The 27,574-nt window shown below is 36.8% G+C and overlaps 1 protein-coding gene across 7 annotated transcripts in view; it reads left to right on the top strand.

Moving 5' to 3' along the window:
• The window catches only part of NFIB (nuclear factor I B), a gene marked incomplete at its 5' end in the record, with an annotated part of 259,265 nt that overhangs the window by 212,444 nt on the left and 19,247 nt on the right, over positions 1-27,574 (top strand). For 3 of the 7 annotated variants that reach the window (XM_080638008.1, XM_080638010.1, XM_080638009.1), the window contains 2 exons: positions 12,395-12,526; positions 14,923-15,107. In XM_080638008.1, coding sequence (XP_080494134.1) covers positions 12,395-12,526; positions 14,923-15,107 — 317 coding nt within the window. Of the gene's footprint in view, positions 1-12,394; positions 12,527-14,922; positions 15,108-25,003; positions 25,170-27,574 lie in introns of all 7 variants that reach the window. The other 4 variants (XM_080638005.1, XM_080638007.1, XM_080638004.1 and 1 more) reach the window with 2 other exon arrangements.

Raw genomic sequence — 27,574 nt, 5'->3', positions numbered from 1 at the left:
TCTCTAACTTCTGACCTGTACTAGATCTAGTTTCTTCGTCTGCATACATAAGTTTAATGTATTTTCGTACTTAAATTTTAATGTTTTCATTGAAATAGAAATTTACATGGGTTTGAAAGATTCTTTTGTCATGAAGGCTTTTCGTATCTTTAGCAATATTTCTAAAGTAGCAAAAATGAGATGACAGTGGTAGTTTGGAACTCATCATAGTCACAGTAAAACAATGATAGCTGAAACAGTTGGAACAAAGTAGTTAAGAGTTTCATAGATGTCTAGGGGGTATCTAACCATTTTGATAGAAAGAATTAGATAAAAATTAATGGGTAACACAGAATCACAGAATGGTTTGGGTTGGAAGTGTCCCTAAAAATCATTTAGATCCAACCCCACTGCAACAGGGCAGGCACACCTTCCACTAGACAGATTGCTCAAAGCGCTGTCCAACCCGGCCTTGGACACTGCCGGGGTGGGGCATCCACAACTTCTCTGGGCAACCTGTGCCAGTGTCCTACCATTCTCACAATGAAGAACTTCTTCCTCATCTCTAATCTAAATTTTCCTTCTTTCAGTTTAAAGCCATTCTCCCCCCTGTTCTATCATTACATGCCCTTGTAAAAAGTCCTCCAGATTTCTCATCATCCCTTGTTAGGCACTAGAAGCTGCTCTGAAGTCTTCCCTGAGCCTTCACTTCTTCAGGCTGAACAAGCCCAACTCTTTCAGCCTGTCTTCAGATTCTCACAGGAAAGGTGGTCCATCCCTCTGAGCATCTTTGTCATCCTCCTCTGGACTCACTCTAGCAGGTCCTTCTTATGTTTGGGACTCCAGAACTGAACACAGTATTCCAGGTGGTGTCTCACAAAAAATAGAACAAAAATGTGAGAAAGAAAAGTTTGCAGTGGGGTAGTACAGGTTACATCAAACTTTCATTGCTGTGGAAAATAAATATCATGTAGTTTAGTAGGTAAGTAGACATCAGGAAAGGAGCAATTTTTTATGAGTGACTCTGTTGTAATCCTCATAGCTTCTACAGCTTCTCTACTTTGCAACCATGCATTATGAGGGGCAGGAACATGACTACAGGAGTACTTGTAGTTTAGCCAGGATATGCATTTGTGAAACTAAGAAAAAGAAATCTGGCCTTGTTCCAATAAAATCTTCTGTACACCACACTTTACTTTCAGTTTTAAACCTCCAGACTTTGTCCTCGTGCTGTTATCTACCTTCTTCTTCCTGTACCACTTCCAAAACTTGACAAAATTTCCAGATGCTGTGTTTCATAATCCATTTTAGTGGAGTTGGATGATGTATGTAGTGAAGTTGGAAGGTGTTTAAATATATAATTCTGGGGAGAAATAAGTAAGCGTATCTGAAAAGTAGGAACTTCAGGTGGCATAAAGTTGGTCAAAACCAATCTATAAAGGATTATAAGCAATGGATTCATTATCCAGTGCTGTAGTATTGTTATGCATGTTACTGTTCTGATAGAAAAACATTAAAGACCCCTCTAATTAATCAAAATTAGTATTATAAATAGTGTTTTATTTGTATTTATTGAAGTCAGATGATAAATCCTTTTGAAAGAAAAGCCTGGAAGCTATGATGCTGCACTGAAGGTTTACTTCATTGACTTGCAAAAGATTGTGACTATTTTAAAAATATATGTAACCAAAACAGTATGTATAGTAACTTCAAAAACAGATTAAAAAAATAATACTGTGGATTTGCAGTGTTGTTTTTGAGTTTACATATATTCAGTCACTGTGGGAAGATTCTGTAGTTTGTGCCATTACTTTTGCTATGTTAAAAACTTAAACTCTATTTGCATAACCAAACTAAAACTCTATTTGCATGGTATTTTGAAGCAGGTGTGAGGTTTTCCTGCAGAGCAAATAGGCAGGTTTATAACGGCAAAGATTACCCCCAAACCTTCTTTCTACCATTAGCTTTGCAAGTAACTAATCATCCTTCAAAAATCCCAAAACCTAAGAAAGAGAAAAGTCAGCTCTGAGACTGGTGCATTACTTAAAAGTAGAGCCCTAAGATGACAATTAGCAGTTCAATTTTTGTGTGTGTTGTCAGACTCTGTGGAAGTTACTTTTCTCTCTTGTACTTCAGTTTTTCCAGTTGACTGTTGTAATAACTTCAATAATATCTGGATCACGTTTTACATTTACACCAACTGGAAATAGATTTAGATTTAAATAGTAGTTTGCTGTAAATCTCTTGCAGTCTTCCTTTTTCCAGGTTGCTTTTACTGGATTCTTTACATTTTTCTGTATTAAAAAACCTGAGTTTCTGCAGTAGTATAGTAATACTTCTTGAAATAGATGGAAGTTGCTGCATGAGTAAATTTGGTAGGTGTTTTAGAAATCTTGTGTAGTAAAAAAAAAAACCAACAAACGATTTAGAAGAGGAAGCTATTAAAAATATAATGAAACTAATGACTAGTGCAGTGAATAAAAAATGGGGAGGATCTAGTAGGCTAAGAACTGTTGGTGAACATCTTGATTCATTAACTGGTAAGTAAATCAATACTTTTTCCTTAACTCATAAGGAATTAGGAATAAGAGAACTGAGCACATTGTGGGAAACTATGGCTTCCCTTCTAAAAGCTAGCTTGACAAAGTGCATTAACATAATTGCATACTATTTCAGTATTTGTCCTTGAGAGATCTGTTATAACACTGTATATGTTATAAATAAATAAAATTCACGCTGGTCATGATAAAAGTGGAGAGATTCATGTGCATTTCTGTAGTAGTCAGGTGTCTGGAAATGCTGAATGTCAATATACAATGAAGTGAATTTTAATTTTACAGTTTCTTCATCATGTTCACTCTCTTACACCTCACCCACCTCTGCCAACAGTCAAGAATCAAGATGCCAGCATACCATTAAAACTGAAACAGCTGGACCGCCTTCACCTGTTGATTGGCCAGCAGCTGTTGGACCCTCCACTTCTCAGGTCCCGACCCCCTTTGTTGGATACCCCTCATCTGGACACTTGTCCCCTTTTTCTCTCTCCACTGGACATTCCTTCCCCACTGGGGTCCTTCCCAATGGCTCTTTCCTTCTTGGGCCTTCTTCTCATCAGCTGTCAAAGATGGATGTTCTTATTTCTGAAGTGAGGGAACTAAAAGAGGCAGTAGTTAATGTGGTGCAGGAGTTAAGAACAGTAACAGATCACCTTGGCTTTTTGGTGGCCTGTGTGGGACAGAGTTCAGGAATTTTTCCAGCTCCCAGTGTTCCTTCTGAAGGTTAATGCTTTAGAAACTCATAGTTTCCATCTAACAGATGACTTCTTCTTGTAAAGTTTTACCTGGATGAATATCTGTTAAATGCATTTCTGTGTTTTTGACTCAGTCTGAGTTCTCAAAATCCTTGTATGTCAAAGCATGTTTTAAAGCAATTTATGTCTTGTTAGTAACTTCTGTTACATCTGCCTTTGTGTTTTCTAATATTTCAAAATACTTTTTAGTCAATGTATATACATATACACATACATATATATATATATATATATATGCACATATACCCATGCATACCTTATGGATCTATTTGAATTTTCTGTTTCTAACTAGTATAATGCATGCACAGTAGTCAAATGCTGCCACTTGGTAAGTTTTTGAAACTTCATATTCATAAATTAAGAGGTACTTTTTATCAAGAATAACTTTTCAAAGTGCATTTCCAGAAATAATTCTTAGTCATGGCTTCTCTTAGCCTCTTGGCTACTAAAAGTAGCATCAAACAATAACAAACAATAGCATTAGAAAGGAAGAGTTGCCTAAGAGGATAGAAGCTGGGTTCTCTTCTTTCTTCTTGGTTGCAGAACAAGCCATTGACAGTGTTCAATGAATGGGCATTGTGCATGCTTGTGAAAAATTGGCAGTTTTTCCATGATAGTTAAATTTAAAATCAATAGTGAATTGGTTTACTTTTTGTTTCCATAGTGGCAATTTTACAAGGAAAACTCCTAGCACATAAAATAAGTTAAAGATTATTTTCATCAAGATTAAAATTGCTTTCTTATCCTTAGAGGTGGAAAGGCACTAGGTATAGAAAAATAGGTGAAGGAGCTTTCAAATGCTTATTTAATTAAAAAGGAAAAAATTCATGAACAGGACAGCAAAAATATTATCTTAAGTGGCTTGTACATCAAAATAATTTACATCCTTCATTACTGGGTGAGAATGATGCTAAGTTCATATTCACTAAAAAATAAAACAACAGAAATTACATCTGTTTTTCTGTGTTTAGAATAGCTTTAGACCAATTTTCAACTTGTTCATGATTATCTTCAAATATTCAGAGTAGCAGAAGAGGAAGTTTCTACTCTGGGCAGAGCAGGGACCTAACTTCTCCTTCAGCCCATGTACACTTCAGTTTCTGAATGAATGAAGAGTAATAAAATGTTTAGAAATAGAGACAGAAAGACAAATACAGTAGCAGATGCAGTAAGAAGCATTAAAAAAGGTTTGCTTTTTTGCGTTCCTGGAAATGGCTGTTATTTGCTCAATAAAGTAATTGTAAAAAATCTCATTATAGGTTCTTTGTCTTTTATTTTGACTCATATATCGTGGCAAGGCTTATTAAGTAATGTTTTCCATGTATGATTAGTGACTTGAATACACTAAGGGCTAGCATATGCATCTCTTATGTACATCAGTGAAAGATGTAAGTGCAAATAGATATTTTTCTTGTATGCATAGCACTTATTCTGTGGCATAGCACTTATTCTGTGGCAACATCCTGTTACCTTGATGGTGATGCAAAAAGTCTTGTGATTGAAATCAGTGATAAAATGCATGTCTTAATACAAGATTTGTCTCAGGAGCTATTACATGTAATTGTCCTATTCCAATGTTGCTGAATAAGAGATTTCATTAGTATAATTGAAACTGATCAGCATCTATTAGAAATTGTAAGATAAGTATCATTCTGTATGACCTGGTCTGTGTGGTGCAGAATATCATCAGTTCCAAAAGTACAGGTATTTGGTACACCATGCATCATAAGTGCCTGTGCTGACATTTTGCTCCAGTACATCTGTGGTACACCCATGAGATGGAAAAAATAAATTTAGCCCATGTACTGAAATATTTTTTTAGGCGCCTGTCCTTTTTGTCTTGATTGATAGATTCTTTGTTTCTGTGCTGTATATATAGACACATAAGGTTCTTAATTACTCTTTTTAACTGTTTTCATATGAACTGTATCAAACTTGATCAGAGTAGTATATTTCAGTGTGAGTTAATGATTTTATCTCAGTTCAAAACCATTCCCTAGATGGATCTACAATTAAATTAATATAGAACATCTATTAAACCATTGTAAACTGTTACCAGTAGAAACTATAATAGTAATAAAAAGGAGATGCCATAACCTAAATGCTTCTAAATCAACAACTTCCCTTCATTTATTTTTCTCTCAAATGCCTCTTTGTATCTTACTGCATTAGAAACTGGAAATACTTTTCTGACTTTTGTAGTTAAGGTTGCAATATTGATTTTATTTTCTGGCCAGGGTCTTTGGATTCTCAGCATTAATGAGATGTTATAGCTGGGCATTTTTCCTTGGTGTTTGGATGACTTTCTGTAGGATAATATAATAAATGACTGAAATGTACTTGAAGTCTTTATAATTTGTTTGGCTTTTAATTAGATTTTCTCACAGTCTCCCATAATGCTCACAGCTATCTACTGGAATCACATCTCTTAACAATGATTCATAGATAATGAAAAGGCCCAGTCTGTTTCTGAAGTGTAAAGTTAAATAAAAAGGTAGTCGAGTACCTAAAGTATGCTGTAGCTGCTGAAGAGTTATTTATAGCAGTTCAGAGTACCTGGGGCCTCATATGGGTTTGTTAATGGCAGTATATATATTTGTTATAGTACATTCTTTGTAGCAGCAATACTGTATTTTTGGTCTCATGCTTTTTAACTCCATTTCTAAAGGCAGCCTTATTACTTGGAGTGCCTGTTCCATGTTTAAAAGGTAGCTACCCCACTGAGCTCTGAGTTACTCCTGAGTACTTCCCATATGACATCTGATGGGCTGTGCAGGTATAGAGGTGCTTGGATAAACTGATCTCAAGCTGCGGGAAGAAAGGGAGGGAGGAGAGACTGAATAGGGGAAACCTGTCACTCTTCCTGCTGTCTCCCTGGGTCACTGAAGGGCTGATGGAGACATTCTTACCTCCAACAGCAACATCCCAGCTCCCCATGGCCTCTGTGGTGGCACCTGTGTCTTGGGGGTCTCCCACCTGGACAATGCTTCTGGTATGAAGCATGTCAGGTGAGGAAGGCTGGCCAGCTTTATGCCAGCAGATCAGTGCATAGGAAAAAAAAGATATTTTTCTCATCACAAGAAAACATGAAGATATGGTAACATAGTCATGCTGATTATGAACCTTTCCTGGGAGGCTTATTGTTACTTTCTTGTGGAGAGTGGCAAGGTGGGTTTGAAGGATGAGAATGAAGAATTGCTGCTGCCCACTATTCTTGCAAAATAACATGCCATAGTTTCAGCCTAATCTTAATGGGAATAGATGTAAATTTAAATAGGAATAATCTCTTCAGTAGGCAGTTACCGCATGTCATATGACACTGTCAAACAACTGTTACGGGATTAGGTGTGTATGTCCTGTCTTACAGTTACATGTTTTTTGAAATTACTTTGGGATGTGGATGGTTTTGATATGTACATATTCAATATTAATGCTCTAATCTGACCATCCTATCTTTCCTCTTCTTCTGTTTTATAAACTGCTTTTTGTTAAAACCGAAAAATTAAAAAAAAAAAAGAAGCTTTCTCAATTACCCTAACTGAAATAACCATGCATTAGAATTATACTTTTCAAAAGGTAGCGTATATAATTTTAACAGAAACTGTACTTTGTTTTGCTTGCTGTTGATAAGAAGTAGGATAATCAGTAATGCAATGAAAAAATTCTGATGTAGAATTTTATACAGTTAGTCACACAGAGCAACAAAAAGCATCCTAGAACTTGTTTGTACAGACTTGCCTGGATTTTACAACCCCCCACTTAATCTTCACCCCCAGTATGGTGGGAAGTATAAAGGCAGGTAAATACAATCCCTCTATGTTTTGTCGAAATCACTTTCTGTTGAGACCAAAAAAAAACATCGAAGTTAACACCTCCCACAGAATGTAACTGTTGGCAGTAATGTACAGTATTCTGGAAGTTTGCATGTGGGAAAGGATGAGAAGAATGACATGTTTATTCCATCTAAAGGGTTTCTGACTCTCACATTTCAGTTTGAAAGTTCCTGCATCACTTTCTTCTCTTTTATATACTAATGCTTATGGAGCAATGCAAAATAAAATAGTGTAATTTATTAGAAAAGATTAATAGAGAATGATCAAGGAAATAATTCAGCTGTTATTGTAATAAATTTACTTTTGTTTTGCTGAATTGTAATGCAGTATTCTGCTCACCAGCTTGCACTACTGAAGATGGCATTGGAAGAAATTCTAGTCTAGTTTCCTTGTTAGAATGTTCACTTTTGCTAGATGCAAAGCCTGATCTCTGCCTGATAGAAAGTTTTTCTCTATTCTAGGCATCAAGTATCTCAAACACCAGGCTGTTCAGGCACATCTCTCTGTTGTACGTTTTTCACAAAAATATGCCACCATTTATTTTTTGTGAAGAAGATAAATGAATTAAAATGTTTTGCTTTTCAGGATTGTTTGTTTCCATCCAGCCCCAGTTCCAAATCTTTAGGGCAGATAGAGCAAAGCCTTTTTCTTACAAATGGGTGGTGGTTGTGCTTTAGAGCCACACAGCTGTCAGTGTTCAGTGTTAGGTGCCTTATTAAGACCTACAACTGAGAAATACAGGATGCTTTACATGGGTGAAGGAAATTGGACTGAACACATCTGAAAATTAGTGTGCTGGCTCTGCCTGTGCAAAGTGGCTCTGCTCATTCATCACGTGAAGAGGTGTAGAACAAAACTGGTTCTCCTGAGCACAGTGGTATTTGTCACAATTCATCATCATCATACAGCTATCCAATGTGAATTTAAAGTTTTACTGAAGTTTTCACACGTGCTTCACACAAGCATACCCACCAGCTGTGCTAGAGGCAGTGGAAAGTGAGGCACAGATGGATGTGACGTATGTAGTGTATCCTGTCACCAGGTTACACTAGGTACTGTTTCTGGGAAAAGACCTGATTATTTAAAACTGTAACATGAAAGGATGCCTCTTACAAATTGCTGGCAGTGCTGTGGCTCCATAGATTTCCTGCTTTCACATGGGTTATATATACAGTAAGCTAAACTTTGTTTTATCTTGGAGGTGATGCTACACTAATGACTTGTGAATGAATCTTTACAGATTGTTGCCCGCAGGAGCATACCTTGTAAAGAAAGACTTGTTAAACCAAGTAATAAAACCCGTACTAATAAGAAGAGATAAATAATAAACTGTATTAAAAGAGATTTAATATTTGTTAATGATTCCTTCTTACTCTGCTCATAAGCGTGTCTCATGAGGAAGGAAGAGAAGCTGCCATGTTGTGGTGGTGAGCAGGAAAGCAGATCAGGTGTCCAGAAGCAGGCAGGTGGATGTTTGAACTTGCCCTGGATCACTACTCGATTCTAGCCAAGTTCTGCTAACAGGTGGCTTGCCGAGTGGTGTGCCAAGGTGACATTCATCCAGGGAACTGCCTGGATGACAAGCTCCTTCAGGCTGAAGAAGAGGGTCTTTGCTTTGATAAGGAAATTGCCAAAACTCACGTCTCATTAGTGTTTCCTAAGGTTCTTTGGAAGTGAACAACAGTTTAATTAAAGGCTGATGTAAACACGTTTCTGCACACTTTCCCTGCAGCATTTTATCACATTAGAATTGATCAAAATTGTTGCCTTGGGCTGTCTTAAACAGCTATACATCTGGAGCACCATTTGTGCAAGCTGCTGATGAACAGGCTACATGCGCTATGCTTCACAGCAGCTCTTCTGTCTTCCTGTGTAGGCAGATGATCTAACCCTTTTTATTTGCATAAACCCTTTTTTCTTTGATGTGATGCTTTAAAATGTATATCATGCCACCTGTTTGGGTGCATACATACTATATCTGCACAGTAATATGAGAATACAGATACAGCGAAGAGTAATTTGGAACAGCACTGTGAAATAAAAAAAAAACAAACACCTTTTTCCACATTTGAAGAAAATTGTGAGCAGGACAGGACACAGTGTCTGATCAACATTGACCTTCTGATAATTTTGTCTAAGTGCTTTTGGCATCTTTCTGCTTTTCATCTGTACTTAGCATTTTTTCCAGAAGACTAAAAATAAATCACACTTAAAGCAGTTTTATTTTCATTCTCAAAGTAATAAGAATTGGAATCTCATTCCTGAAACTTTGACACAGACTTGAGAGCAAGTGTCCTGGTTTTGTGACCTCTATTTGTTACTCATTATGTAATTATCAGTATATAACTAAGCTCTATGTCGCTACTAGACTATTTCTCCTGATGTGGAAAAAGTAAAATGTTTTAAAATGAGAAAAATGTGTGTTTTTTATTATATAGAAACTACTAGTAAAATCATATGAGGTCTCACTGCCACTTTAACTCATTCTGCTTTATTTAAAGGCACTGTTTCTTGTGAGCAAAATTATAGGCAGTGAAAAAGTGTGTTACATTTGCTTACTTTTTTCCACTTTTTGTTTTTGTAACTGGTAACTCTCCAAAGAAATGTAACTTGTGTGTTTTCCTACTAAAGCTCTAAGCCTACTCTCTTGGTCAAGAAAGAGGTGCCTGCAGCCTTTCTTCCTAACGTATACAGTTACTGTTCTGTGTGTGTCCCATTGGCTGCATCTGTTATTTAGCAGTGACAGGAGCATGAATGCTCTGCTATGATGGCCATGCACACATGGGGAGAGGCACAGAGGCTGTGGGGGACAGGGCTATCTGAATTACTTCTCAATGCAAAGTGTGTTGTTTTAACAAAGAATCTGCTGCGCGTACTTCAGCCATTATTCTTTGCAGTTGCCTATGTTATCAATAACAAGACTTCTGAAAGTATTTAATTTTAGTGTGTTGAGTAGTATACATTAAAGTTGCTGCTTAGGTGGGTTGCCAGTATTTTTATGGCAGGGATGGATTTTCTTTTCCTGACTACCAGTTGCATTCACCTTGAAAGTCTTCTATATGAGAAGTAAATTGCATTTGCTTAATAATTTATGCTGTCAGTTTTCTACACAGTAACTATAATTCTTACTTCCATAAAGTAGGAACAGGAATAAGTTGTGCATTTTTAAAGCAAATGTGAGGGTTATCATACTCACCAAACTCCTTTTCAGTAGATTCTTTTCAAATTAGTGATGCCACTGGAGGGTTAATGGATAATCTGATTACATTGCACTTCATATAGCGTACTTCTTTCAAGCAACTAAAATATTTTGATTTTGAAAAACAAAATAACTTTTGCTCATTTAATGAAGTAACAGTCACCAAACAAATTAAATCCCTGTTACATTGCAGAAATCAGAGCTGCTGATGCATGCAGACCTTTAAGAGGTAGCAGCTCTTTCTTTCATGAGTTCTTTTGTTGAATATTAGCTTTACATAAGGAAAAGATTTTCCTTAGGGAGACTTAAGAACAGTATTTCTAGCTTGAAATAAAATTAAACTGTACATTCTCTCTTTGTCATTGCCTATATCTGGTAGGGTCAACAAGCTATTTGGTCACTGATTAAGTTCTGTGACAACTGCTGAAAACCACAGTGCTGTAGTGGGAGGCTGTCCCCACAAGCTGTTAGACATACTTCTCTTTTTCTTTCTTTTTTTCTTTTTTTTTTTTTTCTTTTCAGCTGCACCATTGCAGTGTTTCTGCAGAAACAGAGACTGTGCATGCACAGAACCACAGTATAAAGCTAGAGGTGCCTCTGTCAGCATTAAATGTTTTTGATAACAATATAAAATTGCAATATGTCAGAATAATAAAAAGCATGCACTAACCTTTGTTACACCTGTTAAAGCTGAAATAGTACTGAATTGCTGTGTTGTAAAGCAATTCCTTGCTCTTGCTTAATGTTCTGATGAATAAAAGCCTTTCTCAGCAGCCTTCTTGAAGAAGTGAACCTTGATTCTGGAAAATCAGCAGACTTATAGTGAGGACCAGAGGGGAGCAGGGCAGTTGTAGGGGTATGACAGAGGGACACTGGCAGAGTCTGTTTTGGGTCTGGTGCCTGTGTCTGTGCAGGGCTTGATAACGGGATAGGGAAGAGCAGGCAAGTGGTCTCTTGATTTGATTGTTCTTTCTCCAAGTATGACTTTCATGATGAAAACCTACTTTCAATGTCCATCCAGTTCAGAAAGCACTGGTCCAATTTGGTCTCAATAAGGTGCTTACATTTTGCAGGCCTGTCTTTGCCTTCCAAGATGATTGTATGTTCACTCAGAAGAGCACAATATGGTGTGCTGATATTGAAAGTGCCAAAATCACTTCAGGGGCTGACATAGTCTGTGTAGGAAAGTCAGCTGCAACATGGCCCCAGTCCAGTAAAGTACTTAAGAAATTACCTTTGCTTTAAACATGAATTTGGTCCCTTTGATTTGAAATGGAACCCACTTAGGATATTGATGGGTATCCTATAAAATATTATACTTTGAAATCATTTGGTGCAATATACAAGAAATGTTATGTAATTAGTTTAAACTTTCAGGAATAATCTAGAACTTTTGCTTTATGCAATATCAGTAACCCTGCATGGTAGGAATCATACATTTGTCGCTGCTAGTGTGTTATCTTTACACAATGAACTCTAAAGAGATTTATTTTTTTGATGGGGAAACTAGAAGGAACAGTAGGAATACCTTACTTGAGACATGGGAAAAATGTAATAGAGAAGCTGAAGTAGCCTTTGTTCTTAGGGAAGTTACATAGTTTCATTATGGTTTTGGGAAGGGCAAGGGATGGGTTTGAAATAACAAAGTAATAAATACCATAAACCAGCATGCGTATGGCAGTTACCCTACACACCTGAATGTAGGTGTTCCATTAAAAAAATGCAATAAAGATTATGTGGCTGTTGAAGGAGCAGATGATTTGGTGATGTTCTAGGGAGCTAAGTGCCTAGGGAGGTTCTGAAGACATGCGTTTCTTTACTGTTTGGCTTGTCTGGAATGAAAGGAATGTCGTTTCTGTTTTGCAGGATAAAGACCAGTTACGGGATTATTATTCATTCTCAAGTTTGAAAGCAATAGTTTAAAATTAGTTTATTGGTCATACGGGAGCTCCTTCACCAAATAATATTTGTGCAAGAACAGTTAAAAAAAAAATAAATCTTTGGTTTACAAAATGATGCATTCCGAGACAGGCTTCTAAGCTAATGTCACTGTTCCATTTTTTTCTGTTGCAGATATGTCTTCTTCTACAATGAAGAAACCTGAAAAGCCTTTGTTTAGTCCTACTTCTCCCCAGGATTCTTCACCAAGACTGAGCACTTTTCCCCAGCATCACCATCCAGGAATTCCAGGAGTTGCACACAGTGGTGAGGGTTATGGAGGAGGAAGAAATACCTCCCTATTCATTTGGTCTGTTATGCTTTGTTACAATCAGATTGTGATGCATTTTTGCACTTTCTTAGAGACTTATAATACCGATAAGAGTAGAAGTGGAAGAAGTTTGAATATACTTGCTGGAATGCTCATTAAACTCAGTTCAGGTAGTCTGACTGCTGCAAGTCACTGGAGAGGATTTAGGATTAACCATTGAATAAAATGAGCTGTAGACTGCATGAAGAAGCTGACAGAGGAAAAAATCTCCCTGTGTTTCCTCTTTCTGCCTACATCCTTTTTTATTAATGTTGCTACGACTGTTGTATTTAAATAACAGAATGGGTAGGATTTAATACAAAAAGAGAAGTCACAACCATGCTCACTATGTGACACAAGGAAATACCAGTGCTTCTTCTGAATGCTCTGTCTAAGGAAGCACAGTTCTGGTAAATATTTTCCAACATCTGTTTTCTGAAATCCATAGTAAATCCATAGTAAAACTTCACTTAAAGTGTGAAGGAGACACTTGAAATGTGATGGAATGCGTGTTTTCATGAGGATTTATCAGGAATGACAAGAAAATTCCAGCATCATGGTCTGTTTAATTTTAGAGGTAAGAGTGATCCTGAGTTTTCAGATGAGACCACGCTCCTCAAAAGTCTCCCCTCAGCAGCTCATCCCATTTCCGTATAAACTGAATATAAAGGGAATCATTTCTTGATTAAAGATGGGTGATTAGAGGAGTAAGACTGATTTAAGAACTTCTTCTTTGCACAGTTCCTTTGTATGGACTATTTTCCCCTTAACATCTGCTTAGTTCGTATCATGTGAGCCTGCAATCATTCTGGTTTCTGTAAGGTGTCCACTATTAGCTAATACTCAAGCACATCAGAGATGATGGGTGAAATGGAAGGGATAGATTTCTGTTCACTTATGTTTGCTTTGCAGAGCTCCCACATGTCAGAGCAGTAACTAATGTTTTATGATTAAAATGAACTAGTGGGGCTGTGATTAAAATGAGCTGGTCACAAAAGAAGTTTTTGTAATTATTTTTGGCCCTATACTTAAGAGTAGATCTTTATATTTGATTCAGTGTATCATTTTTAGATGTGTTTGAGTGACAGTCATAACCTAATTTGTAGATGAGATATTTACTTGCTAGGAAACCTGATTTCTACCATGTAGCCTCTTCTGTTATGTCAGTGAGCAATGGTTTTGAGATTTGGAGGGTTTTGATTACTGCGTACAGCAATTTTGGAACATTCTTATTGTTGATTTTTCTTGGGAAAACTATGATTTGGTCCCAGCTGAAAAATAGCAAGTCCTTTGAAAATTAAACTGAGAAAAAAAAACCACCCAAAGTTATGAAAGGTGGTACAGAAGAGCAGTTTTGATGTGCTCGTGCTGATACAAAACAGAACCATTAGCAGTTTATAAAATACTTGGCTTGTAACTTATGCAGACCCGATTTTGTACCCTCCCACTAATGAAAATGAAAACACTGTTGTCTTTTCTCCATTGAGCTCAGTACCTCTTTTTTAATATGTTGCCAAGTAGATGCCCTCTAGATGTGTAGTGAGGGTGAAGAGCAGGTTGTTGTGCAGTGTAGCAGAACAGCACTCTCCTCTTCCAGGTGGGCAGCTGGGCAGCAGCAGGACATGCTGCACATATCTTTCACTGAGGAAACATTGTTGGTGGTTTAGACATTACATATAGTCTGTAGGTAGAGAAATGTGTGTTTGTAGGGGCTGAGAAGAAAGAGAATGCTAAAAAAAAAAAGTATAGAGTAGAAACTTCTTTGTCAGTGTTATTTTTATTGGATGGATTGGTTTCTCAGGCCCTGAAGTTTAATATTCATTAGCATTTTCTACAAAGGTCAGCTAATATTACTGTTATTATTGATGAGTAGTTATAACACTGCCCCATAAGAGGCAGAAAGAGTGCAATGAAGTGAGGAATCACTAACTGTTTCTTAGGACTTGGTGACTTTTCTCTCTTCTGTTGGAGTGCTGTGGATAAAGCGTAGGTTTTACTTACTGAGTAAAATATTTGTTTTGTTTATTTGGGCTGTAGATGGGAAAAATGTATAATTGAAATATCTTTTGTGCTGGAGAATGATTACCAAAGAAAGAATGAAAATATTTGATGGCATACCCCACAAAATTGAACCAAGATACACTGTTTATGAATTTGAAACAGTAGCACTTTGCATTGCCTGGGATGATGTGAGGGAAGGACATGTAAGTTTTTCTGTAAAGATGCCATGAAGCATGAATGCAGTGAACTGATTTATAACTGACTTCTTATTTTTCTTGTTGTAACACAGAGGTGAAGAATTTTAGAAGAAACAACATGCAAAGTAATTTTAATTTTATTTTATCTTCTCCAGTCATCTCAACTAGAACTCCACCTCCACCTTCACCATTGCCATTTCCAGCACAAGCTATTCTCCCTCCTGCCCCATCTAGCTACTTCTCTCATCCAACGATCAGATATCCTCCCCACCTGAATCCTCAGGATACTCTGAAGAATTATGTACCTTCTTACGACCCGTCCAGCCCGCAGACTAGCCAGGTACTGTAAAATGAGGTGAACCCTCCAAAAGAAATCCTATGAGTAATGTGTGTCTTCCAGGGCATCTAGACCAGTGTCTCACTAGTTCTGGTCTCAGAGCAAGCTGGAGTCTGGCATATAAGCAATCCATCAACTTCTTGTTCAGCATGGTTGAATAAAGGGCATATCCACTTATTGTTCCTCTGTCAGAACAGTCTTGTTCTGTCAGAAAATTACTTGTACTGAATGATCCAGCAGCACTAACAGTGCAAGTCCTAGTCCCTCACCCATCCTGCAGGCTGGGCACCTCTGTGGCCCTGCATGGCTGCCAGAGACAAAGCTCCTACTGCAGAACAGAGCAAGGAGTGAGCTGATACACACATGTGTACACATGCGCATGCACGGGCATGCAGGTACATGTATAGACTGACACTGAAAATAAACTCTGGCAAGGTAATGCTTGCCCTGTTTTGTAGGTACCCGACATTTCTTTGCACAGATCCGAAGACATTACTGTACAGCACAGACTCACAAAATTGTTTTTACTTACATTTGTGAAGAATATGCAGTAATGGGCTGCTACATTGATCCAGACTTGTGTCTGATATGGGAAATTAACATGGTTTTCATTAGCAAAGTAGCTTGTGAAGGACTGTCTGTAAAACTGTTTTCCATGATAGCATCAGCACATAGTATTAGCATGTGACCTGCACTATAGGGTAAACTGCAGTTAAGACCTGGTCTGCCAATACTTGGAATATTTCCAGTATCAGCGTAGTATAATCTTTGCTGCTTAGGCTGTTATTTATTTTTGATGCCTTGTCCAAAAGACTTTTGTGGAGCCCTGTAGCTTGTGCTTTAGCATGTTTTTTGAAATGGTCAGGTTGTCGCGTTCTGAAGAGTTATCTTCCTTTGGAAGGCTGCCTTATCAGGGGTAAGACATAAGGTTGCTGTGACAGTATTTTGTTTTGTGCTTTCATTTATTTTGTTTTTCGCCAATAATGACTGTCCTTCCAGCATGTGTTTTGGGCAAAACAGCAATGAAACTTGAGACTGAATCAAACTTTCTATGGTGAATAACAGGTACAGCTCCTCTGGGATATCCAGAAGGTCACTGTGATTAGTGTCCCCATGGCCATTGCTCTTGTCCAGCTACATGACTATTTACATATTTGGAAAAAAAAAAAACCAAAAACATGTCCATAAAGTCAATATTTACTTTGAAGGGAGAAATCCCAACTGTGTGTTTTTTGTTGGTTATAATATTAATGCAAATTAAACCAAAAAGTGAAAATGGAGTATGTTAGCTTTAGAATACAAATTGCTATCTGTGCATGGATTAAAAGTCTTTCAGTCCCATATAGCATTTTTGCTGAGACTCAGCTGGGAATGTTGCATGCAGGACCTGATTTTAATTTGTGTAAAATTTCCATGAATAACAAAGTCTAATTAAGACATCCATTAAAAGTCCTTAACGGTAATTCATTGCGGAAAATCTTAGAGTTCTGTTGGATTTTTTTTTTTTTTTTTTTTTAAGCTGATGTCTTAATTAGGCACTATTAAGAGAAAAATTATGCAAATTAAAATCAGGCCCTTACTGTTATGCATTTCTTTAATTATTCAGTGCTTGTTTTACTTAGATTTTGATTTCTTATATATATTAAAAGAGCAGATTAGGTGATAATCTGTCTGAATTGTTCTGTGTTCTGCTTTGGATCATCACTGAAAAAATACAACATCTAATTGAAGTATCTGACTCTCAGACTGTTGACAAATGTGCAGTCTTGTGATTTTAAGATTGGGAAGTATATTTATTGAGCAGGAGAAATGCTTTCAACTCTTTGCCTATCAAGAGTCTTACTCTCTTCCCTTATCTGCGGCTGAAATGTTAATCTTTAGCCCTGAAAAGATAAAATTTTACTTCACTTTTTTTTTCAGCAAACTGAAAACACTTCCTATTCTTGTGTTGTGGCACCATGGGGAATAACAGGCCAAACTGGCCTCAAATTACTACTTTCATCACCTTTCATAACTTTTATATTAGGGAAATGTTTTTCATTTCATTTGATGTTTGATTTAGTTCCTGAGAAGAGGGGATGGGGTTAAAAACCGTGAAGTATGGGATTCCAGGCATCTGCATCAACTATTCTCTGCAATTTATTATAGAATCATAGAATCGTAATCATCAATCACTATTATGATTGGAATCTCTTTTAAATTTAACTCTTTAAAGTTCACCTCTGAGATATGCTGTACCTTAGAGGAGTTGCATGCCTAGTCAAAAGATCTCTAAATAGAACAGTTAAAAGGATGGGTGTACAAAAAGGAAACCAGCAAGAATAATTTTTTGCTTAGGAAAAAAGGAGCAGCCGTCTGTGAAGTTTCAGTGACAAAAGGGAATTGTTCTGATACAATAGCATGCTTTGAGCCAAACCGTTTTTTCTTTTCTAAATAAAAAATGAAATTTTATTCAAACAAATTTAATTATTATAAAATGCAAAGCTGCATCTGTAGGAATACCACATGAAATTTAATTATACTTTCCCCACCTCAAAACATACTCATTTGGATTTCAAAAGGGGAACTATGATGATAGTTTTAATTTCAGCTTTAGAAATAGAAAGGATGTATACCCTGACAGCATTTACCTAAAATGAACTGTTCCCCAGCATCTTTCTGTAATACTCTAATTTAGATTGTTACGACAAGCAACTGAGATGCTATGTACTCCCCGCAGCAATTTTGAGATTAATTACATTACTGCTGCACTGATTATACTGAAACAGTCATGCTATTCAATGGAATACTTTAAGTAAAATTAGTTTAAAGATATAGAGCTCCCATAGGTTTCCACAGTGGGAAGCAGCAGGCAATTTTCTTGACATAATGTTAAATACTCCAAATTATGTGTGATGAACACTCAGGAAGTTCAAACAGGCCCTTTGGCTGCAGTGAAAAATGATCCAACAATGGATCCTGTTTAGGAGGAGAGCCGTGGTTGTCTGTTTCATGTGTCAATCTGGATAATAAATAAACAGACAAATGTACTGAACGGAAGTGGACCTTGGTAGATATAGAGCTGGGCTTGCCTCCACAAAGTAGTCTGAAAAGGTCCCAAGGTTTTCAAAACTGCTGTACTTTCCATGATTTAGATAATTCTGCCGAGTCCTTTTTATACACTTGAACACTTTTCTTCTTAGCGAGGCATGTATGTGACTGGATGTGATTGCGTGTGTATGTACCTGTGTTATGATAGGGTGGTGGTCTCCACAGTTTGACTGATAGCTGTTACTCATGAAATCATAGAATGGTTAGAATTGGAATCAGCTTTGTCTCCCCACTGCCATGGGCAGGGACACCTTCCACTAGACCGGGATGCTCAAAGCCCTATCCAACCTGGCCTGGAGCACTTCCAGGGATGGAGCAGCCACAACTTCTCTGGTAAACCTGTTCCAGAGCCTCACTACCCTCACAGTGAAGAATTTCTTCCTGATATCTAATGTAAATCTACCCTGTTTGAGTTTAAAGCCATTACCCCTTGTCCTGTTACTACATGCCCTTGTAAAAAGTTCCTGTCTGGGTTACACTTGTTAGATACTACAGTCCAAGCGAACCACTATGCACATGTTGACTAAAATTCCTGGAGCTCTTAAAATTTTGTTGCAATGTGAGATATTGGCCACTTTATTTTTTTAATGGTTTTATCTTTGTCTGAAGACAGAACTATCTGAACTGCTTAAGAAGAGCTGCTTTTGGAAGCTGGTGAGGCCACTTATTTTTCTTTTGTAACTGATTGGGGCATTCAGATTTTTGTTCAATGAAAGATAAGCACACTCTTTAAGAATATGAGGCAGGTCCTTTGTCATTTTTCAGTACAGTAACTGCAGTCATTTGGCAACAAGGAGGGAATCTTCTGAGTCACTTTGGGCTGGTCAAAGGGTTTTCTGTAGTTTCCTGGGAGAATACTGGCAGAATAAGCCAACACAAGTGATATGTATGCATGTGGTTCCTTTGGCATAACTAGCTTCTTTATTTGTTGACATTTAATAATTTCAACTTCTTGGGCAAGTCTTTCCTTGCAAAGTTAAGAAGTTATTGAAGATTAAATATGGCAATGTGCTGGTTGTAATTGTAATTGGGAGGTAGGGAGAGAACACTGGCTTAATTCTATTTACTGACAAGACATCTGAAGACTTAAATGCAGTTAAAAATGGTTACTTTTTTATTTAGTTTGCTCATTTTAGTTTATTAAATGCACAGTTATAAGTCTCCAGAGTGCACAAAATACCATTTAACCCAAAGATATCTTCTGAAAATTTATCTACAGATCTCCTTTTCCGTGCTTGCATAACATGGATTTACCCTGTTGTTAAGACAAATACACAAGGAAAGCTGGGTATTTGCTTATGCTCTACCTGTTGAAAAATAATTAATATTTTGTGAGCTCACAGGTAAAATTGTGATTCAGGATGCAGGGCTCTTCGCCTATGATGTCTTATGATATCTGAGCATGGGTTGCTGAAGTTGCAGTTGCTCTTAGTTCCAGCAGCGTTACATCAAGAGGAAAATGCTTTCTCAAATGGGTGAGACTGAGAGCTTTATAAGTTAAAGTCAACACCTTGATTTCTCACAGAAAGAAGTACAGAAGTGATGTTGTCAGCCAAGTACTGGCAACAACATGTTCCTTCTGAAGCTAATTCCGCATGTAGACAGGTAGCTGCGTGTCACACCACCTGAAGCTCTTGTGTGGCATCTCCCAGTGAGGTCTGTGTAAGATGTGCTGTAGCAACCAGTTACTCAGGTTGCAAGTGTATGGAAACTAATGAGATTTGTCTTTATGAAAAGTGGTAAGTGACACTATAAAAAAGCTTTTCTGTTGATACCATAGGGTTCAATAGCAAAAAGGAAATGTGCATAGCTTTGCTTCTTGTTAAACAAATGCGTTATGGAACTCACCAGGTTCAAACAGAGGAACTGCTGTACAGTATCTTCTACAGTCTCACTGGCAGTAGTAATACCATTCATTTATGTTTAACAGTCTCAAAGACACTGTGCTCTCTTATGCAGGTAGGTAATAACTTGAGGATATGTGTTCTGCACATTTGATGAAACTACCTCCTGTACCACTGAGCTGTCTCCGGTGGGAGACTGACATGGCCATTGTATATTTACAGGTGATGTAGCATTAGTGTGCCCTAGGCAAAAGCTCTACTGAGGTAAAAGATTTGGTTTATTGTATAACAAAACAAAACAAAAAAAAAAAAAGAAAAAGGGGGGTGTGGAGGGAGGAGAGAACTAGAAAAAGGGAAAATACTTCCAGTTTCTTTTACTTGTAGATATTTGTAGATTTTCTGAAACATTCATCACCTTCTGTGGGTGTAACAAAGCACAGTGCCATGGACTCAACGATGAAATTTATCAGCTATGATCTCCAGGTTCATTGATATGGCTAGTAGACAACTGTTAAAACAAGGTATTTGGTGGGTGAGCAGGGGGCCAACTGCAAAACTGTATCTTCTACAGCTTCATCAACAAAATTAATTCTATCAATGGTCATAAAACAACACTGCCATAGGTTTTTGCAGTGATATTTTTCACCATGGTACCTGAACTTTGCCATTACAAGAGACTGTAACTGTTTAGAAGAAATAGGTGATAGAGTATTTCCAAGCACACTGAATCCATTTTAAATAAACCCCACTCACTGGTTGATCACCTGGCTGTAATAGTGGAGCCTCCTTGGGAAACAGAATTCCTATTGAAAAACCTGTGTTTTGAGATGTAAATATATTATTCTCTGAGAATAGTGGTTAGCTGGAAAAATTAAATTCATATTAAGCCCTGAAACTTCTTTCTGAACCACCTAACACAGTATCCTATGTAGCTCTACCTAGAACATGCATAGGATTAAGATGATTTCCACCTTTGTTGCTTATTTTTTGAAGATGCTTTGTATTTGAGAGCCCAAGGAAAATTTGAATAATTTTGCTTAGAATTTGGAATTATAATTAAAAATATTTTGTAAAAAAAAGAGATACCTTGCAAATTTGAACCTGTTTAATAATCATTTAAGCAACTTAATAGTTTATGTTGCTGTTTAATATGCATGTCCAATTTCTGTTATGCTTGGATATCTCATCTGTAGATGTTAGTGTTGCCATTTCAATGTGATATCAGAAAGATTTTGTTACTACTGGATGTAGTGAGCTATATGAAAAAAAAATCTCCTAAAATGTAACTAAAGATCTAAGGTATAAATGAGCTGTTATTTGACAAATATATGAACAGAAGTCTGAGAGGAAGTGATATTAGTAAATATTAGTAAAATATTAGTATTATAAGTAAGACTAGTAAAATCCCAGCAGGAAAAATGAGTACAGTGAATCCAGATTTTTAAGACAGTACATATATATATCTGTTATAATTTTCTGTTCAGACTTCAGGTCTGACGATTAACTGAAAGTGTGCATAGTGCACGCAAACAGATATTAACAGTCTGACACTCTGACTCAGGTTAACGCTACAGCTATGACAGATAATAAAACTTATCTGTGGTTTTGAACACATGAATGGATTAATTTGTGACAATTCAAGATGGTGTGAATTAAAAAGCTCAAAAATGTAATACAGATCTGAAAATCAAATTAGCTTCCAATCCAAACAATAGAAAAATGTATACCTGCATAAATTGGGCTAAATTTGCCAGACCTTCATTGTGTTTGCTTCTTTCCCTCTTCTGTTTTCAAATGCACAGCTTGTTTATCTAACACAGCTGCCTCCATGCAATTTGCTTGAAGTTTATGCCTCAGGCATCATCTCCCTGGGAATGCACCACACAGACATATTGATGCTCTAGTTGATGGTAACAGTTGATTTTTCACCTGTAATGCATTTGTCATTAAGAATCTCTTCTGGGAAAACTGGAACTAGAACCTAAAACTTGTTTTAAATAAGGGCAAAATTAATTTGTATTAAATTATGTGTTATTAATATTTGCAATTGTAATTCAAGTGGATACTTTCCAAATAGATATGTAGTTTCCATGCTAAAATATCTTCTGGTATAACTGAAAAAGTTAAAAATGAGAACAGGCCACAGAAGTTATTTCTAGCAGTCAGTTTTCAATAAGATTACGAATTGACAACTCCAGAGGTCTATTCCTGACCAGAAGTTTTCCATCTTTGCTGAAAGACAGCTAGAATAGTGGAAGAAGAATCAGGTATGTAGAAGTCCTGGTAGTGATGTGCTTACCTTCAACTGAGATTAGTTAAAAATTTACATACAGGAAACTTTTAGTATGGGGTAGAAGTCAGGTTCTTAGTCAAGTGCACCAAGCTCTGTCTTGTGTGTACTTATCCCTTCTTGTGTTATCTTGTTTGCCAAACAATAACACCCAAACAGTTATTGCAATATACAGTTTTGATGTTGCTACAAAATTACAAATCAAATGTTATATCACAAATGTGAAAACAGAGTTAAAGTACTTGAGAAAGGAAAAGAATAGATGTTAGATAATACAAAAATAAAAGCAAAATAAATCATAAAGTGTAGTCAGAAGATACTTGAAGAAATGTGACTATGCAAAAAATTTTTAAAAGGCCTCTAAGTTTTAAAGTCTCTTGGCTTATTTTTATGGGAAATTTATTTCATGTATTTCTCAGAGATTTTCTGAATTTATATTAGCTAAAATTTTCATTATGTTCTAATGCAGGTTAAGTCAGATTTTTGGTTGCCAAGATACCTGGTTTTAGAGGATTGCAGGTCATTAAAATAGATTCTACAAAATAAAATTCCCTAAACCACTGCTAAAATAGATCTCAAAGGAAGTGGACTTACTGTCACATGCTTAATATATGAGTGTTTGCTGTAGTATAGAGATGTAATTTGTGCTCTTAAGGAAAGACCTCTGTAATTACTGAGTGAGTTCCTTGCTTATGACCCATTCATTGGTCATGTAAGCGTGCAAGCAGATGCTCAGTAAACTCTTAGGTCACATTATTTTCTAGAAATTGTCATGTATCTGTTCTGTGACATCATTTTCATTTCAAGTACACATAATAAGGGAGCTCTATGCAACAGTGACATTTTAGCTAGTTAATAAAACTTAATGCAGCATGCCAGTTGGGGAAGTCATGATATTTGCAAATGTATTGTCATTCCTCTGAATCCATGCTGCTTTCTTATTTTGAAGCTACTTTGACAGTTGACCTTATTCCCATTACTAAATGCCTAGTATTAACTTCTCAGTTTATGCAGCTAGGAACATAAATGAAAAAGTGGTAAATACCAGTCAGTTTCTGTATTTGCAAGATCTTGCGGAATTCTGTGTCTCTCCTCTCCCCAGCCCTGCTCCCACCTAGTGAAACATACAGTTGTGTTTAGGGGGTGACTTTTCTTCATTTAGTGGAGTATTTTGTGAGCCACTGCTCATTAGTGTACATTTTTACTGTTATTTTTTGTTGAAATGCTTGTGATTTTAGTGAGGGAAATAGTCTGCTAACCGCTCAATGTTCCTATAATATAAAATTGGTCTCCATTTGCACTTATGTTTTCTAGTGTTTTCTTCTAGCTTAGTTTTAGATGTCCTAAAGAACAAGACTCTCCAGTGGGGGCATTTGAAAAGTCTAGTAGGTCATACTGCCAGGAAGTTTCTCCTGCTATTAATTTTAAATTTCCTCCTTCTCAATTTCATTCCATTACCCAGAGTTTATACTTCCTGTACTTTCCAAATAATTCCTTCCTCTTCTGTGTGTTTATATTCTGCACATACCTGCAGTAATTATCTTGGACCAGTTGTTATTTCATTACCATAGACATGCTTACCTCTTTTAACCTTTTCTTGTATCATTTGAATAACGTCCTTTATCAGTCCATTTCTTTAGTCTGAGTTATCTCAAATTTGACAAGATCCTTCTGATAATAAGATTACCAGTATTTTTTACTTATTTGACAAGATCCTTCTGATAATAAGATTACCAGTATTTTTTACTTTCTACAGCTGTACTTTAAAATACCTATGAGTCACAGAACACACAATCAGTTTAAGACAAAAGTTACCAGCCACAGTTGAAAAAAAATTTTACTGCTTGCTAACTTTTATTGCAAGTTAATTATCGTTGGAGTATTTACAGTCATGCAGAATGTCTAAGGCATGTTTAAGCATTGGATAAACATGCATATTTACTTGTCAACATTGCCAAATTCAGATGTGCCTATATTCAGAAGGTAGAATTATGACCTGTAGCATCAGGTCATATGCAGATTGCCTCTTGTATTTATGGAAGAGTTGTCTGTTACGCTCTTGACTTGCAGAGTTCCCATTATTAAATACTTCTGTGTTTTAGGTAGGTGGCTTTTGGCCAGACGTTGTAACATATGCATTATAGTGAATTGTATTCTAACCCTCATCCCCAGTCCTAAATGTGAATTATTAGCTAGCCTTCCAGTATGCATAATCTCTGTGGACAACTGTGGTCAAGTCTTGGTTATGCTCCAAGCCAAAGTGGTATGGCATGTGAAAACAGAGGTTTTGCATCATTCATTTGCTCTTAATACTTCATACATTAGGGCCTATGCCTGGTCAGTTTAATCCTGCTAGCGTGGGATTTACTGTGGTTCACTTCATAGCCACTGCATAAACAGCAAATATATTTTGAAGCGATCTGATGCATGCTGCATCCAGAAAGAAAGAAAGTTTACCAAAAAGTACTGCTGTTTAAAAGCATGTGCTACCTATCTGAGGAGGGATCTATCTGCTGAAAATACCACATAGAAATTCGTAGCTTTTTTAGAATGGTGCATTCCAGCATGCAGGTATTATAGTGATGGGCATTCTGGAAAACCCTAAGATAGGCGGGTAGGTTCCTTAAACGCAATGTGTATGTTTCACAAGGCATTCTTTTGATTTTGTTTTGTAGCCTAACAGCAGTGGTCAAGTAGTAGGGAAAGTGCCTGGCCATTTTACTCCAGTTTTGGCACCCTCTCCCCATCACAGTGCGGTGCGACCTGTGACCCTGACCATGACAGATACTAAACCCATCACTACATCCACTGAAGGTGAGGCATCTTCACCTACAGCAACCAGTAAGTATTTCTTTAGGAAACAAAATATGTCCATCGAAGATTCAATATGATTTCAAATTGAGGCCAGAAAAAGGCGCCTTTTCCTACTATTTGACCAAGTGGATGCTCATCGTTTTACATGGAGAGCAAACATGGTATGACTGCAAGCTTTTCCTTCCCAAATTTCAACCAATGTGTCATGTTACATGAACCAAAGTTTGTGACATGGCAGTCAGAATGAAAGGGAAAAGCCTGCATATTTGCCCACTATTCAAGAGAAAGAAAACGTGGTTGTTCATCTAAGGTGGACATTGTTAAGACATTGAGAAGCACACCCAGACAGCAAGGTTTTACAGCGACCTGCAGACAGAAATCCAAACAGAGATTGGATGATTTGCTCCTCAATGAGCTTTCCTACAGAAATCAATCCTTGTTACAACACTTACTGGATCTGAGCTATGACAATTGCATCTTGATATAGGTTGTGTCGTTTTTTAGCAAAAAACAACTGATGTGGCAAAAGAAAATTTTGATTCCTTGTCATTGCAACAATGGATGGCAGACCCGCTGTTGTCTCTTCCCTTCCTCCCAACTTTCACATTTAAAGCTTTTAATTACTACTCAAGGGCCATATTTTATCCTATCATCTTCAATGGAATTACAGTTTTGGAAATAAGAGCACAGGTGTTATTATGTATAGGGTAATTTCTTCCAAAAACTAGTGCTTAGTGATGCAAAATGTTGCTTTTTAACTACTTTCTGCATTTGTGTTCTGTGTCATTGAACTTTTATTTGAGTTTGAGATGGCCAGTGTTACCCATATTGATCAGGGTGGTGAAGATTTCTAGGAACCACTTACAAACATACACTTTGGAAGGAAACTTGAAGATACTAAACTCTTTAGGGTCCCTTATGTTAAAATTACTTGCTTTAGGTCTGCTTAGTACTTGAGCTGTGAATCCAGTCCCTAAATTTTGGTCTGTTGTTAATGGAGACTATAAACTATATGTTTCTTAAGTGTTCTAATACTTTAAGTCTTTTCATTAGAATATGAAGCAGAGACAGACTCAAATGCGTAGAAGTGGCTGAGATGTAAAGGAAGAAAATTGGTTATGCCTTAGATAGTAGTAACTTTTGGACAAACTATTGTTTAAGTATAAACAAATAATTATGAGGATAGATTTATGGAAGTATTTTAGCTGTCCTGTCAGTACATCAGAGGTTCTGGTAAAAGGTGGTAGAGTATATCTGTATCCTCCCTAGTGATCTGTGGTACAATTCTTGTGCCTTTTAAGAATTTTTAGCAGCAAACAGGAAGTTATCACTCTAAACTTTTGGTCCAGAACAGAAAACTGAAAAAACTGAGTTAATGTATAGCTTCAAGTATTCATGGTTTCATTCTGCTTCCTGTTTGACGTGATTGTCCCTGACCTAAATAGCTGTCCCAAATGAGGTTGGGGTTTCCAGCATAAATGTCAAAAAGATCAAATACAATGTCAGAACTGCTTTAGGATATTTTCTGGTAATCTGACCATATTATTCATTATTACAGAAAAGCATACCTAATCTGTTTGTTGCCCTACTACTATGGGAAAAAATTGAACTATATTTTCAAATGAAGTTGGCACCCAATTTCTTGGAACTTTGCTACCTGATTCCCCATGCTCCTGAGAAAATCTCTGATTAGATATTTGAAATAAGGCCTCCTCATGCTTCCACAGGACTGTGCAAATAACTGCTTGCCTAAAGGTCCAACATCTGTTACTACAGAACATAAAAAAAATAAAAAAATCCCCTATATACAAATTTTTTTGGAATGTGCCAGTTCTGAAAATGAGGTAGTGTATAAATGGTGAATGTTCAGTATTATGGTTTTCAGAGCAGTGCAGTAGTCTTATCTGCTTGGCAAAGCCTTTTGAAACTAGATTGGTAACTGTAAGAGCAAAAAAATGAAGGAACATATCTGGTTGATGAAGAGAACGGCAAATAATGAGGGATCATGTCCCTCTGATAGGTAAATTATACATGAGTACATATAAACTGTATTATCAGTCAGAATAGGCCTGCCACACAGAGTGCTAATGTTAACTTAATGGAAAAATCAAGACTAAATATACTTTATGGCCTAGTTCTACTTCTATTCACAATAACTGATTGATTGATTCAAGATATATATAGAGAGATATATAAAGCATATGCTTGGCCAACAAGTTATCATTATTATCAGTCTGATAAGAACAAAATAGTAACTGATTAGCACTGCTTTTCATTCTGAAGTGCAATAGCAAAATTGTTTTGAATGAGAAAGAACAGCAGGCATTGATACTATTTGAGGAACCCTGTAGCCTCCACCATAATTTCCTTCTAATAACTGATTAATTTTTATGACAGTTTTTCAGTAAAGTCTGTTTACTGTATAAAACATT

The sequence above is a fragment of the Psittacula echo genome (assembly GCF_963264785.1).
Source record: "Psittacula echo genome assembly, chromosome: Z".
NCBI classification, from domain to species: Eukaryota; Metazoa; Chordata; class Aves; order Psittaciformes; family Psittacidae; genus Psittacula; species Psittacula echo.
This window is presented reverse-complemented; position numbering and strand designations above follow the sequence as displayed.